The 16,193-nt window shown below is 36.6% G+C and overlaps 1 protein-coding gene across 1 annotated transcript in view; it reads left to right on the forward strand.

Moving 5' to 3' along the window:
- The first annotated feature begins 4,890 nt into the window (after positions 1–4,890).
- Positions 4,891–16,193, forward strand: part of LOC115436613 (bile salt export pump-like) — a 66,520-nt gene continuing 55,217 nt past the window's right edge. The window contains 13 exon segments of the mRNA XM_030159512.1: positions 4,891–4,969; positions 5,066–5,088; positions 6,891–6,916; positions 9,367–9,418; positions 11,817–11,850; positions 11,853–11,882; positions 11,885–11,943; positions 11,946–12,062; positions 12,064–12,110; positions 12,277–12,329; positions 12,332–12,363; positions 15,804–15,937; positions 16,016–16,187. Of these exon segments, the coding sequence (XP_030015372.1) occupies positions 4,891–4,969; positions 5,066–5,088; positions 6,891–6,916; positions 9,367–9,418; positions 11,817–11,850; positions 11,853–11,882; positions 11,885–11,943; positions 11,946–12,062; positions 12,064–12,110; positions 12,277–12,329; positions 12,332–12,363; positions 15,804–15,937; positions 16,016–16,187 (858 nt within the window).

The following is a 16,193-nucleotide window of genomic DNA, read 5'->3' on the forward strand; positions in this document are numbered from 1 at the left end:
TGAATTGCTTTGCAAATTGCTGAGTCTCTTGAACTGCTGAACGAGACTAAAAGCATAGGAAATACAATTAATTATTGACAAAGTAGTACTACATTGATATACTAGTGGAAAATCTTCATTAAGTTTTGTAATTTTCTAATTACATTATTCATAGATGGACAAGAAAGAGAGATATTAAGGGAACTATTATCACTTCCACTTGTCAAGTGGCGTAGTGGAGTAAGCATACACTTGGCAATTTGGTACTGCCAGTTTGAGACCAATGCCTATCAGATTTAATTTTTTTTCATTTGATTTGGAATCAATTCACAACAGATGAACGAACCGAAAGAATTGTGTTAGTAAAAAGAATCAGACTTCCCATCGCTAGTAAGCACCTAAAGACTAGGGAGGAGCTTAGATAATTTCTCGTAAGCAGGTAGAGGGACTGGTTGCGGTTGGCGTTGGGGCGTGTTTTGGCTGATGAGCTCAGATGTATTTCATGTGGCTTCTGGTGCATCAGATAAGTTAAACTGTAATGGCATCTGTAGAGAACTTTCTGTCTGCTCTGTCTGAAGTGTTTTTGGAGAGCTGCTCCTGGGAGCAACTGGTTAAAATTGCAAACCATTTCAATTTGGACGTTTGTGATAAGAGGCAGAAAGGTATTATAAGGCAAATGATTAAAGGTAACCTGTTAGACGTCAGTATTCTTCAGTCTAAGCCTCAGGTTAGCTTGGCTGTAGATTCTGGTGCTGCGTCTGCCTCTGGTGATGTCGGAGATTAACATTTGAGCACCACAGGGAGTTTACTGTTACTCCAGCTAGAGCTCAAACATCTGGATGTGGAGAAGCGTAAACTGAGTTGGGGTCAGGGTAGTTGACCCAGACTTGCTGATGTCTTTGGTGCTCCATGTTGTTTTGATGTGTTCACTACTTTACATTTTGTGAGCGAGATCCAGACACATTCTTTTCTCTGTTTGAGCACGTGGCCGAAAGCCGTGACCAGTCTGGCGCAGAGCGCACGCTGCTGCTCCAGTGTGTCCTGTCAGGTAAGGCGCAGGAGGCATATTCTGCTCTGTCTGGCCAAAAGTAAAATTTACCTGCCTGTTAAAAAAAAACTTGTCTGAAAGCATATGAACTAGTGCCTGAGACATACCGTCAGTGGTTCCACATGTGGGAGAAACCTAGTGGGCAAACTCACATGGAATTTGCCAGGGAGCTGATCACACTTTAAAGGTAGGGTAGGAGAATGGTTCGAGCAAGCTACGTTTAGAAAATACACAGTTGAAAAGTCCAAACCCCTTTCTACAGACTTTCCCCTGAAGTCATGCCTCCAGAGTACCAGAATGTGCAATGCTTGTTCCCGAAGCTTCACTAGCACTGCACTGCATCAATTTGCTAACCTTTGCTAACGTTTTCTCATGGCTCATTCACAGGTAAAATACCTGACAACATCATAATGAACCTAAACAATGAAAAAGATTATTGTTTCAAGTTATATATATCAGATACGTGTTCTAATGGCGCGTTTCCTCTATGTGGAACCAGCTCGACTCGGCTCGACTCGGGTACCAGGTCCTATTCCTGGAGACCGTTTCTATTACAGGATACTACCCACTTTACCGTACCTTGACGTCATAGCGACACGATGCATTACTTCCATGTCGTCTGCTCAGAGAATTGCTGATAAACTCGCTCGTTGCGTGTTGTCTCGTCAAGCTCAGGCTGAATTTTTACGTCTGAACCTCCTCTGCAGTGTTTACACGTCAGGTTTAGTATCTGGTTCCCAGTCCTGGAACCTTGGGGGAGGTGATACCAAAAAGTAGAACTGGGTACCAGATTCCAGGTCCTTTTTCGTAATGGAAACACACAAAGTTGAGTCGAGCCGTACCATGTAGTGGAAACGCGGCATAAGTAATCTCGGGCTAGTAAGAACAGCTGATTGCACTAAGACTGATGTCAGGCTAGCAGCCCACTAAAGTTTGCTTTGAACGCTTTAATCTGTACATTTCACTATTATGTTTGTCGATGGAACAGCCCCAGTTCATACCTAGCTGGCTAACGTCACGTTCCCTAGTGATTTATGTTAGTGACGTGAGCATAAGCCCCGTACAGTCTACCATGCTGGTTTGTTTACATCTAGCTACCACAATTCCTTGCACTCAGGCAGGCCATGTCCACACCAAACTGCAGCTTTTCCTATCCGATCTTTTCTTTGTCATTTTCAAAAAAAGGGTCCATAAACACAAAGTCGTTTCAGGAAATATCCATGTCCCCATGAAATGCAGCACTAACCCAGTAAAAAATTGCTACAGCATTACTAGCATAGCAGTTCATCCAATTCGTTTTATCCTCTAACTTGGCCGGAAACTTGTTAAAATGACAACATAATGCCGGAAACCAATGAAAAATCATAAAGACATCATGTTATCATACCTATCAATAGAAATCGGAGCCACTATGGCAATCACTTTGCAGCCCTTTCTGTTCCTTTTTCTTGGCAGTAGCCTTCTGAAATACAGTTTTTTGTTGTCAAACCCATTGTTGGGACCTTTCTGACCCATTGTTGGCACCTTTTCTGCCATAATGTTCCTAACGTACAAGTGTCTACCATATTTTAATTAGTATACTAGCTAATATAGCGAGCCAAGCTCTGGCTCTGGCTTGATTTCCTGGGTCCAAGTGGTCCAAGCCTCTGAGAAACATGCGATTTGTGCACAAAGAGGTACAAGCAGAGGGGGGAGGGTCAAATGGCAGTTAAATTTGATAACATATCACCATTCAAATCATTTCAATGGGTTGGTTAAAATGATTGAATGGTGTTTTTTCAGTCCTCTCTGCTCCACAGGTGACTAAAATGTGTATTTTTGTGTTACAGTGTTTAATTAATTGGTTGCAATTGGGGTGTTGAAGGGAATTTAAGCAATATAGTAAAAATACTCCAGGAAAACATCTCCTACCCTACCTTTAATCAGTTGGTGTTTTTCACATGGGGTTGAATTGTATGAAGTGCTGTGATTTTGATGATTTGGAACAATTTAAACCCTTTCATGTATACTGGTCACTACAGCGGACACTTATTCTACAGCTGTTCTCTTGTATATTCATGGATTTTGTTGTTTTGTTTTGTTTTTTTTTTTATACATATCTTTATTAAAGATTTAAGACATTACATATCATTTCTGACATGAATTGGTAACATTGTGTAGATCTCCCCTGAGTGTTATAGTGTTCACGCAATTATCAGTAAATGCATGTTTCTTCGCTTCAAAAATTAAATGCATGCTGTCTAGCTGAGTGGACATTTTTGCAACTTCATGAAAAATAGGTTCCTAAGAATTTTTTTTTTTATTATTATTACTATTTTTTTTTTAATGTATTTTTTTTTTTAACTTTTTAAAAATTTATTTATTTTTCATGAGAAAATTTTCAATCGCATTGTTTTTTTCATGCCTAAAGAGGAATAAAAACACTCAGGAAAAAAATCTTGATCAAGGTTCTCATAATTCGTGCATGAAAGGGTTAAAAACACTATTCCTCCTCACATTGCTATTCATATTGATGACCACCAAGGGAAAACTCTAACCAAAGTGGCTGCAATCGCAGACGAATATGTGTTGATGCACAGAAGCCATCAATGTGGAGTTAGTGGTGGTACAGATGTAAAATGTTGAAAAGAATTTAAGTACTTTTGCTGGGATTCAAACCCGGGTCTCCTGCTTCATGAACCATTGTGTTACTTACTGAGTTATCCGTGCATGCTCTAATGTGCTCCCATCGCTTGTACTGTAGGGGGGTCTACTACACACGTGCCATTCATGACGGGGGTCTACATGATAAAGGGAGTTAAATCTAAATTAGACTAAAGTCTTATGATCATAGACAACTGTCTATTCAAGCAGCATTTGGGTCTGTATGAATAAAAGGGCAGCTACAGCAGGTATGTAAATTATTATTATAGAGTGGGAACTATATAACTGCACGGACTGAATATTAAATATTTTTGAACACAACCAGTCATTGACTGAATCACACGAAGTTGTCAAACATAGGCCTATACCTCTACTGTATCCTGGTGTTAGTATTCAAAATTATTTGGAATGAAATGGAATTCAATGCCATAACTGAGGACAACTTTATTGAAGCCAACTCTTTGCTTTGGTTCCAAAAGGTCACATTAGTGAAGTTCAATTGTATTCATTTTATTAGTGTATGGTAATTAAAAACATACAGTTTTATGTGATTTTAATCATTTTTGAACCCCTACTGGGGCTCCAACACTGCACCCCACCATTCTCCCTTCTATTTTTTCTGGATCTGCCACTGATACCTAAAGAGGAATAAAAACACTCAGGAAGAAAATCTTGACTAAGTTTGACATAATTCATGCATGAAAGAGTTAAACCTCTCACTTGTAGAGTTTGTCAATCCTTCATGGAGCGTTGATGCTGAAATCGTACACGGCCTCTGCAGGCAAATTGTTTACCTGTCGAGGTCAGTGGCCTTTCCAGCAGCATAAACCGACAGGACACTTACCCTCAAACACAACACTCTGACCCCACGTTCCAACCAAGCCTCGATTCAATAACAGCACGTGAATCCACGCCAAGGTACACAGTGTGTGCTCTGGTCGGCGAGGGAAAAGCTGCTGTGACAATTCAACAACTAAGGCCCAAGAGAAGGAGAAATTAGACTTGACTGCTTTATGGTTAGTTTAATTTAAGGATAAAAAAACATCTTTCTCCTTTACATTAAAGCCTTGGTAAGTCTCTCCTTTTAAGCATCACATCAGCGTGAAAACCTTTTGTGTTGTCACTGAAAAGTGGGTGATAGCTAGAGGGAAAAAAAAAAGATAGAGATTCCCTCTGGGTTCAGTGGGATTAGAGCGTATCCTTTCTTCAGATGAATCAACATGCCGGCTGGATCGGTGAGATTGCAAAGCATTAAAAAACTTGGACAGGAAAACCACAGCTATGAGGCGTCAGATGAAGGTACGACGTGATTACTTTGAATTTCTCACATCAGAGGGAAAAGGTAAAATGTTCACTTGATTACATTTATGTTTAATGTGTGTTTCTGTGTTGCAGAGCCAGCTGGTTCCTACATGTGAGTATATACTGTTTTATCACAACTACATTGATGATTATTCACTACGCAGTACAAGCCCTATTGTATTTAAATGCTTTAGAACATGGGTGTCAAACTCATTTTATTTCAGCTTCCACATTCAGCCCAATATGATCTCCAGTAAAATAATAACATATTAATACATAAATAATGCCAACTCCAAACTTTTATTTAAGTTTTAAAGTACACAAACTCAAATGACATCACAAAAATGTTTACGTCTACAAAAACTTACTTCTAAAAAAATGTGAATAGCACGAACAAAAATGAACAATCTGACATTTCTTCAGAAAAAATAAGTACAATTTTAACAATATGATGCCGCAGTTGATGATTACAACATGTGCATTATAAATTACAGATCACAGAGGATCTACTAATACATGGTATTTTGATTTTTGTGAAAGGATCATTTATAAATGTAATCATTTTATGTAATTTAGCTTTTTTCACACAAAAAAAAGAAAAAATGTGGAGTTGTTATTATGTAGAGATTGTTATGATAGTATATTACTGGTCTGATCCACTTGAAATTGAATTGAGCTGAATGTGGAACCTGAACTAAAATGATTGTTCATATCTTCAGTGTAATTTTGTATTTCACAAATTCATCCCATGGGATGGATTGGACCCTTTGGATTGGACTGGTTTTGGGCCCATGGGCTTTATGTTTGACACCCATGTTTTAGATCATTTCAACATTGTCTTACATTATTATTGGGGGAACACGTGAGGTAAAGTAGAACAAGGAGACATTTTGACTGTACAGAGATGCAATAAGACATAATTACACAAATGCAATTTGCAAAAACAATGCAAGTGCGACAGTAAAACTATGGAAATTTACAGTTTCATGGAGAAACATTGTGTTATTTTGCTTTTTTGTAATTAAGCCTTCTGGAAATGCATCCACAAAATATGGATGGAAGGGATAAAGCATGAATAACAGTAAGTAAATTTGCTGTGCAATCAAACGTGAAAACTTCATTTTACTATAATTGGATTTAACTCTCATGTTTTTATATAATCTCTTGGTCTAGTCTTTGTTTTAATCATTCATTATGAGTATTAATCAATTTCAACGGTTCAATTCTTTTGTCTCTTACTCATGCTTTTACCTGAATAAAATGTGCATATAAAATAAAGTTTTGCACAGATGCACTTTGATTTAGATCAAGGGCTTATGGGAAATTAGACAAAAATACCTAAACTCTTTGAATAATTTAGTGATTTAATGTCGCTGTATTCTGATGTAACTGGAAACTGTGACTGATGTTTAGTGTTTGAAATGAATTCTCTGCTAGATCAAAACATTCCAAGGAAAGATAACGCTTATCTCTTGTTGATTTATTACCCTTTTGTCACCATGACAATAGCAGCAAACAACGTCCTGCAAAGCAAATTGTCCAAATAATATTATTCAGACTTAGTTGCAACACAGAGCGTTGTAAGATTTTTTTAATAACGGAGGGTTTTGTAAGTTGTCAGCAAAAGTTTGGACATTTGTAGGAGTTGTTTGCCTTTTTTAACCCATAAAGACGCAGCGCCACTTTAGTGGCAGTTCCCAAATACATTTTTTCCCCTATATATAACCTTTTTAAAGTGATTTATTACCATTTATTGTAATATTATCTTCTTTATTTTATATTTTCTCAGTGAAAATCAGGTATTTTATTGCTTTGCATTTACTGATCATATAGATGTTCATAAAAGCTCAGATTAAAGTTGAGGGTTATTATATCAGAAACAAGAAAAAATGGAGAAAAAGTGACTTTTTCAGCAAAGATATCAATAACTGAATGTAAAACCAAGTGTGTCCATCCACTGTCCAATAAAGACCTATGAAGACCCAGTGCTACATCTGTGGCGGTTCCCAAATTAATTTTTCTCTCTATTTAACCTTTCTTAAGTGATTTATCACCATTTATTATAATATTATCCTCTGTATTTTGTATTTTTTCAATGAAAAACAGGAATTTTCCTTTATTTAATTTATTGATCATGTACTTCAGTCGTCATGCAGAGATAACATTTGAGTGTTATTGTATCAAAACCAGAGAAAACTGAAGAAATAGTGGCTTTTTCAGTAAAACATATCATCAGCTGAACATAAACCAGGTATCTCCATTCACTGTTATTTGTCAAACTAGATGGATTTTACTGTTGAATCAATGCTGTAGAAGATGACAGTGTTTCCAAGTTCCCTACAGAGCCTCTGAATGTCCAAATGAGTCATATCTGATGACCACGAAAAGATGACGATTTGTATTCTACACCAATTGTTTACATGTATTGATAGGATTAGTGGCTCAACAGGTATTAAACATTTTAGACCAGTAGATGATCTTGGTGAACAGTGGGTGTTTGGGTCTTTATGGGTTAATCTGCTCATAAATGTAAAAAAAAAAAAAAAAAAGTTGATGTGAAGAAAAACTGTGTGTAATATGAAAATGGAACAATAAATGGGTTGCAGCTTTTCTGCAGCTCTTGAGGTAAATAAAGCCTTTAAAGTCAACTTTTTCTGACAACTTTGCTCGATTACATCCAAACCCAGCATTAAACCGGGCTGTTACTACTCCCTCTGACAGTCTCACCCTGCAGGAAGCAGTACATTGCCATCATAATGTAGAGAGAGAGACGTTAAAACACTTAAAAGTTAAAGTTTTTCCTCTGAGACATTGGAAGGGCTCTCAAACTTTTGCCCTGTTGTGGAGTCGATTTCTAAAATTTGACATTTGTTCTGCAGAAAGGCCTCAGCTGCTGTTGGCTTAAGCCTCTGTCTTCATAAGAAATCAGAGTTGCTTTGTTTCTAGAAAGAGTGTGTTATCTCTCTGGAGGGCAATGCCCCCCGGCCATGTGTGCTTGTGGAAAGAGAAGAGTATGTGGGGCAGGGGTGTGCTGTGATTATCTGCTTTGGGGTTTTTTTTGTGTGTGTGTGTGTGTGTTTGTATCTGAAGTCTGTTCTAACTTCAACATTTTACCGTATGTTTCTCATATCTGTTTTTTTTCCATGCAGGACATGACAACGTCTAAGGAGGATGAGAAAGTGAGTAAAACATGGCAATAAAAGCCCATACGTGATCATATTCAATAAATCAGGGGTGTCAATGATGAGTGCCCGCGGGCCCACAACTGGCCTGCCAGATTTTCCACTCTGACTCGTGGGATGAATCTGCAAAGGGCAAAATTTACATTGAAAACATTACCAGTTCATGGTCTCAAAATTATTTTAGCCCAATTTGATCACAACCAGTAAAATAAAAGCAAAATAACCCATAGATAATGTCAACTCCAAATTCCAAACAGCAAAATTTTCACAATATTCTGCCTGTTACTAAAAGTTTTGCGCCTTTATAGATCCACTGCCATCTCTAATGCACATACAGGGTGGGGAAGCAAAATTTACACTGAACATTTAGTTGTTTTTTCTCAGCAGGCACTACGTCAATTGTTTTGAAACCAAACATATATTGATGTCATAATCATACCTAACACTATTATCCATACCTTTTCAGAACTTTTGCCCATATGAGTAATCAGGAAAGCAAACGTCAAAGAGTGTGTGATTTGCTGAATGCACTCGTCACACCAAAGGAGGATTTCAAAAATAGTTGGAGTGTCCATAAAGACTGTTTATAATGGAAAGAAGAGAATGACTATGAGCAAAACTATTACCAGAAAGTCTGGAAGATACTATTAAAGAAGAATGGGAGAAGTTGTCACCTGAATATTTGAGGAACACACGCGCAAGTTTCAGGAAGCGTGTGAAGGCAGTTATTGAGAAAGAAGGAGGACACATAGAATAAAAACATTTTCTATTATGTACATTTTCTTGTGGCAAATAAATTCTCATGACTTTCAATAAACTAATTGGTCATACACTGTCTTTCAATCCCTGCCTCAAAATATTATAATTTTGCTTCCCCACCCGGTATATAATAAGCTGAGGGATAATATTGTTAAAATTGCACTTAATTTTCTTAAGAAATTTCAGATTGTTTGGGTTACTCATTATTTTTTGCAAAAGGAATGTTTCTAAATGTAGACATTTTAACATTTCTGTTATTTAATTTTACTTTTGTGCACTAAAACAAAGAGAAAAATTTGAAATTTTCAAAATGTATCGGCTATTTTTCTATTATTGTACTGGTTCAGCCCACTTAAGATCATATTGGGCTGAATGTGGCCCCTGAACTGAAATGAGTTTGACACCCCTGCAGTAGATATAAAACTGACCACATGTGTCCTTTTATTCCAACAGAGCTCAGGGAAAAACAGAGCAACCAGCAATACGAGTTGGCTTCTTTCAGCTGGTAAAATGTTTGCACTTTTTAAAATGACATATTGTTAGCCTCATAGCATAATTGCCTAAGTCATACACTATCTGGACAAAAGTACTGGGACACGTTGAATTTAGGTGTTCCTTTTCTAATAATGAAAAAAAATCATAATATAGTTTTATATTGTGATAAATGTCATTGAATGTGCTTCAAGTCACTTATTCAAGCATTAAACACACTGAGGCTTTTGTCCTTAATGTCGGTAAAACCAAATCTGATGTAGCTGATGTCATACATGAGTTTCACCATGATTTGAATATAAACTTCTGGGTATTCTTTTATGCTGTGAAATGTCTGGTGTTAATTAGCATTACAGCACATTACTGCCACCTACTGTTGGGGAGTGTGAATGGATAGGGCTCCATTATATAAAAAAAAAGTGGTGCCAGGCACAACAAACCCCTCCCCTCACATGTGTTGTTGCTTATTTTGGCATCGATCCAGCTGATGTCAACATGCCTATGCATGCGGTGATGTCAGGATATCAACTGCCCTTATATATGTGCCAAGTTTGAAGTACATTGAAACAAAATTGATGTTTTTTATAGATGTGAAGTTTCGCCCATTATAAGTAAATGGGGGGGGATTTTAAAAATTCATAAAATTTTTTTAACTTTGACCTACTTTTCCCAAAATTTAATTACATCTATTCTGGGTCACTGGCAATCTATAAACCCAATTTGGTTTGAATTCAACCAATAGTTTTGGTTGGTGCTACATAATAATAATAATAATGGATTAGATTTATATAGCACTTTTCTATGAATGCATGCTCAAAGTGCACACAGTGGATCCATTATTCATTCACTCTCACATTCTCCCTCTGGTGGTGGTAAACTACATTTGTAGCCACAGCTGCCCTGGGGCAGACTGGCGGACGCGTGGCTGCCATTCTGCGCCTACGGCCCCTCTGACCACTTAGACTGGGTTACAAAAAAATGTTTTTTGCAAGTTGTCTAGGTTTTTTCAACTGAATTAGGACCATTTTGCACCGCTAAATCCAAAAATGACATCTGTTTTTCTCAATCAGGTCAGGTGTTTTTGCTAATTTGATTTTGAAAAATTTGATCTTCTCACAAAAATTGATGACATTTTGTGACTTTTATCAGTTGATTTTTTATATAGTTCTCACCCAAAATAAGTTTTAAGAGAAAAAAAATCATTTTCTAACAGGATTCCTGTTAGATACAATGGTGTATTCACCGCAGATGTACAGGGGTTGGACAAAATAATGGAAACACCTTAAAAAATCAACAAAAATATAATTTAATATGGTGTAGGTCCGCCTTTTGCGGCAATTACAAGCCTCAGTTCTCCGAGGTATGATTCATACAACTTGTGAATTGTTTCCAAAGGAATTTTAAGCCATTCTTCAGTTAGAATACCCTCCAACTCTTTTAGAGACGATGGCGGTGGAAATCGACGGTCTTACTTGAATCTCTAAAACTGACCATAAATGCTCAATAATGTTGAGGTCTGGGGACTGTGCCGGCCATACGAGATGCTCAACTTCATTAGAATGTTCCTCATGCCATTCTTTAACAATTCTAGCTGTATGGATTGGAGCATTATCATCTTGAGGTGAAGGTGTTTCCATTATTTTGTCCAACCCCTGTAGCAGAATACGTCAGGCTTATTTTTGCAAGATCTTCTAGTCGAAGCCATTTCATTCACCTGTAATATTAAAAAAAACCATTAATCATAAATTGGCAAAAGTAAAATCTTCAGAACTCGTTTATTGCAAGAAATATGAAAGAATTTTGTATCATATGATATGAAAATGCCCATAAATGTAAGCACAAATGTTAAAAAGCCAATATGTAGCATAGTTCAGAAAGTTGACCTGATTGAGCAAAATTAATGTGATTTTTGGATTCAGCACACCAAAATTATCCTAAATCAGCTCAAAAAACTTAAACAATAAATTTGTTGTTGACCAGTGTTATAAGTAAATTGGACAAAAAAATAAAAAAATAAAAATTTCATAAAAAAATTGAATTTTGACCTATTTTTTCCCAGAATGTAATGACATTGATTTTGGGTCACTGGCAATCTACAAATCAAATTTGGTACGAATTCAACCAATAGTTTTGCTGCTAGAGTGTTAACAAATAAACAAACAACCAAACCAAAAAACGACACCCCCTTGCTCCCCCTCGAGGGACAGGGTAATAAGCACTGGATTTGTTTGTTACCATATTTTTTGGCCAGACAAAGCCCGTGACCCACTGAAGACAGGGTTTGCAAACCTACTTTTGGGTTGCGACCCATCAGTTGAGAATCATTGAGTTAGACAGTTACGCGATGAGGCTAACGATTTGCACTCTTCACAACCTTCAGAGATGCTCTTTAATGCTTCATGCTTGTCCAGTTCCGTTTCGCCACAAACAGAGAGGTTCTGATGATGTTATGGGCAGCCTGTGTGCCATCCTGCATGGCTCGCCCAGCCCCTCATGTTGCTGGTGTTCGGCCTCCTCACTGACCCTTTCATCGACTACGGACACCGGAGCTAAATGAGCTGAGCGGACCCCAGAAAGAGTGTGTGAACAACACCATCCAGTGGAAGAGGAACTACACAGAAGTACTGAACCAGAACCAGTCGGGCTGGGGCCTCATGACAATTCACGTGGGAGATGCTCAGGCCGCTGAAGCCCAGGACGTGTGGGTAAGTGGGTTGTGAGAATGCATGAGTTTGGCTTTCTGAACATCAATATGATGTATGATGTGATATTAAAGGAGTTCTACTCTTTTAGATCTGTGTTTACTTGCAATTTTGTAGTTTCCGCATGATTTATTAGTGGTGTGACTGTACTGTGTGTGCTGACTTTCAGACTTCTTGACATTGAATATGAAATGACCAAATTTGCCTTTTACTACGTTGGCATCGAGTAGCTGTGTTCGTGCTCGGGTACTTTCAGGTTAGTCCTTAAAAACATAAGTATGTATTATGTATTAATGGAAATTATTTTAAAATTTGTTGAAATGTTGTGCTAGATGTTTTGGTGTGTGCTACATTTAGTATTTTAAAGACTTTCTCTTTTCAGTGTAGCACTTTGAGATTCTTTTGAATGAAAAGTGCTTTATAAAATGCCTTTTAATTATTATTAGTATTATTATTATTATTATTATTACCTCTTCAATAACAACAAGTGATTTGTTTAGCCCATATAGAAATGGCTTTGTCTCTATTTAACCTCTCTCAAGGGATTTACAAAAAATTAATTATATTATCCTCTGTATTTTGCTTTTTCCCCAGTGAAAATTAGGTATTTTCCTGTATTTAATTCACTGATCATAAATGTTCAGATTCAAGTTGAGGGTTATTATATTTGAAACAGAGAAAACTGAAGAAAAAGTTACTTTTACTTTACTTTTACTTTTAACAATTTTCATGATTTACATAATTGTTTCACCTTGTGTAAAATGTAGGTGAGTTATGAGATCATTGCCATATTGACAATATTGGGATGATGTAAACACTAGTTCACATTAACCCATAAACACTCAGAGCTACTTTTGTGGTAGTTCCTATATAATTAAAAAACAAAACAAAACATTTTAACCTCTTCTTAAGTGATTTATTCCCATTCATCATAATATTGTCCTCTGTATTTTGTGTTTTTAAGTGAAACTCACCTATTTCCCTATAATTAATTTACTGATTATGTAGATATTCATATTAAAGTTGAGGGTTATTATATCAGAAACAGAGAAAACTGAAGAAAAGGGACTTTTTCAGCAAATATATCATTAACTGAACATAAAAAAAAACCCATCTCCATCCACTGTCATTTATCAAACTCCATGGGCTTTACTGGTGAATCAATGTTTCAGACGATGACAGTGTTTTCCATAGTAACTATGGGGCCTCTGAACGTCCAAACGGGTCATATATGATGACCATGAAAACGATGACAAACTATGCTTACCTGAATTATTTCAATTTATTGGTAGGTTTAGTGGTTCAGAAGTTATTCAACATTGTGGATCAGTAGATGGTTTTGGTTGCTGGCGACTGTTTGGGTCTTAGAGGGTTAAAATAATTTCACAGTGTTCACACATTATACAGAATGTCCTCTGATTAGAATTTATGAGTTAAGGCCAGTGCCTGAATCCTCTAGCACTCTGTCACTATTAAATCATTCCTACTGTTACAGTCTTATGTTGTAAAAAGAATGGTGCAGAAATGTTCTCCTATTTGGACTACATACATATCTATAAAACCACCACATCTTATTTCTGTTTTTAGCTTTCAGTTCCACATTGTTAGTGTTATTTCTCAGACTTCAAGGGGTCTTCTCAAAGATCTACAACACACCGGTTCAGTAAAATAAACTGACATTAATCAGCGTTGTCGAAATTTTTATACCTTTTATGTAAGTAAAAGTAGTCACTTTGCAGTAAAACGGTCTGTCACAGCGTAGTGGCGGTCTCAGTGGTCTCAGCCTCATAGCATAATTGTCTAACTCGTACACTATATTGACAAAAGTATTGGGACACATTAAATTCATGTGTTTCTTTTTTAAAAGGGATCGGGGCTGCAAAACAATAATGACAAATGTCTTAATATAGTTTATGTTGTGATAATATCATATTGATGATTAATATGGATGTTTATATGGGGGTAGTAGAAAAGGGGTAAAGAAGAGGAAAAAAGTACCTGTACTGTGTGGTTTGTGAGTATATAGTGTGTCCTGTGTGTCTGAGTGTGTGCGGTTGTGTGCGTGTATGCAAGCAGTTTATCTTGTTTGTGGAAATAGAAGTGGGCTCAAGGAGAGAGAGAAAAAAAAAAGAGGTAGAACATTTAAAATCACAGTCATGGATAAAAAAAAGAATCAATGTTGAGAGAAATTAGCCCTTTAAAAACAGATCTATTTTTTAGGCCTCTGCTCAAAATTTGCATACCTGTAATAAAAAGAGTATATCTCTGTAACCACAAGGTATATTTGAATGATTCTGGTGTCATAATAAAGGGAACACTTGTGAGATTTGTTCAGATGTGTAAATATCAGTATATATGATACTGGTTAAGAGTAAATGAAGATGGCACATAGCACAAATGAAAACCATCTCTGAGGCATTTTGGAAAGATAACAATTTAACCCTCTGGTATCCAGGTGCGCTTTTTAGGCACACTTTGCACTTCGTGTTAAAAAACGTCATATTATTTTTCACAATTTAAATAAAGTTAGAATTCAAAAGTTGTTCATTTGTGCAGGGTCTTTAAAATTCTGGCCACCAACTAAAATTTTCACATTGTTAACAAAAGAAAATTACCAGACTAGCATCTGTCTCCCAAGTGTGCCTAAAACGCACTATTTCTTCTACGTATTATAACCACTGTTTTTGATCCATAAGCCATTAAGGCATAAATCCTGCTTTTACTGATATCTGGGCTTCATTTGAGAGATGAGGGTCTAAATTAATTTATTAACATTGTTAATGTTGTTGTTAATCATTGACATATGCCAGGCTGCAAAAATCAAATAATTTGTAATCCAATTTTTATGTAGTATTTTTGAAAAAAAAAAAAAAGAAACAACAACATATTTAGGCTTTTTTTGCATCAAAAAATATAGTGACATCTTGATGAAAAGAGATCGTTTAAAGGGTTAAAAAAAATCTAAAATGAATGATTATTTGATATGTATGATTAGGGCTGACCTTGATTTACAAAAATAAAATCAAATTAGAGCAGAAAAATAAATCAATATATAATACTTAATAGTTCGATTTATAGGTGTGCCTTTTTGGCACACTTGGTGACAGATGCTCGTATTTTGAACATTTGACCTAGCACCAAAATAGTAATGCAAATTAACCAATGTTGGAGTTAATCATTGAAATATGCCAGGATGAAAAAATCAAATAATATGTGATCCACTTTTTATGTAGTATATTGAAAAAAAATAATTTTTTGTGTGTTTTGCATCCAAAAATATGGTTTGTTTACATTACAAACATGACATTTAAAGGGTTAAAAAATGTGACAATTATTGAGTATTTGGTATTTTTATTTACGGCTCAAGTTGATAAAATAGAAAAAAGTGTAAAAGAATTAAAAACAAACTGTATGAAAATTTTTTTGACATTATTCCACAAGTGTGCGAAAATGGCACACTTGGTGCTTAGTAAGGGCCTTGCTGGATGGGATACCGGAGGGTTAAACAAAGCAATGATGTTTATCCCAATGTAAAACTATATTATGACATTTGACATTATTGTTTTGTAGTCCAGACCCCTGTTAGAAAAGGAACACCTGAATTCAACGTGTCCCAATACTTTTGTCCACATACTGTGTGACTTATGCTATGAGGCTAACGATATGTAACTTTAGCTTCTTTCCTCTATATTACAGATCTCCCTGTGGGTGACATCTGCTGCCAGACAAATTCAAGTCATCAGGAGGATGTACTTCGGCAAAGTGATGAGGATGGAGATCGGCTGGTTTGACTGCACCTCTGTGGGAGAGCTCAACACTCGCTTGTCGGAGTGAGTGGGAATAATGAGACTTATTTCTGTATCGATCGAGTATCGTCTGTATTACAATTTGTCCTGTTTGCATCGCAGTGATATCAATAAGATCAATGATGCCATCGCGGATCAGGTTGCCATTTTCATGCAGCGTTTCACCACCTTTGTGTGTGGCTTCTGCGTTGGCTTCTTCAAAGGATGGAAGTTGACTCTGGTCATCGTCGCAGTGAGTCCTCTGATTGGTGTTGGAGCCGGTCTAATGGCTCTGGTGAGT

Source organism: Sphaeramia orbicularis, chromosome 2, assembly GCF_902148855.1.
Source record: "Sphaeramia orbicularis chromosome 2, fSphaOr1.1, whole genome shotgun sequence".
Taxonomy (NCBI): Eukaryota; Metazoa; Chordata; class Actinopteri; order Kurtiformes; family Apogonidae; genus Sphaeramia; species Sphaeramia orbicularis.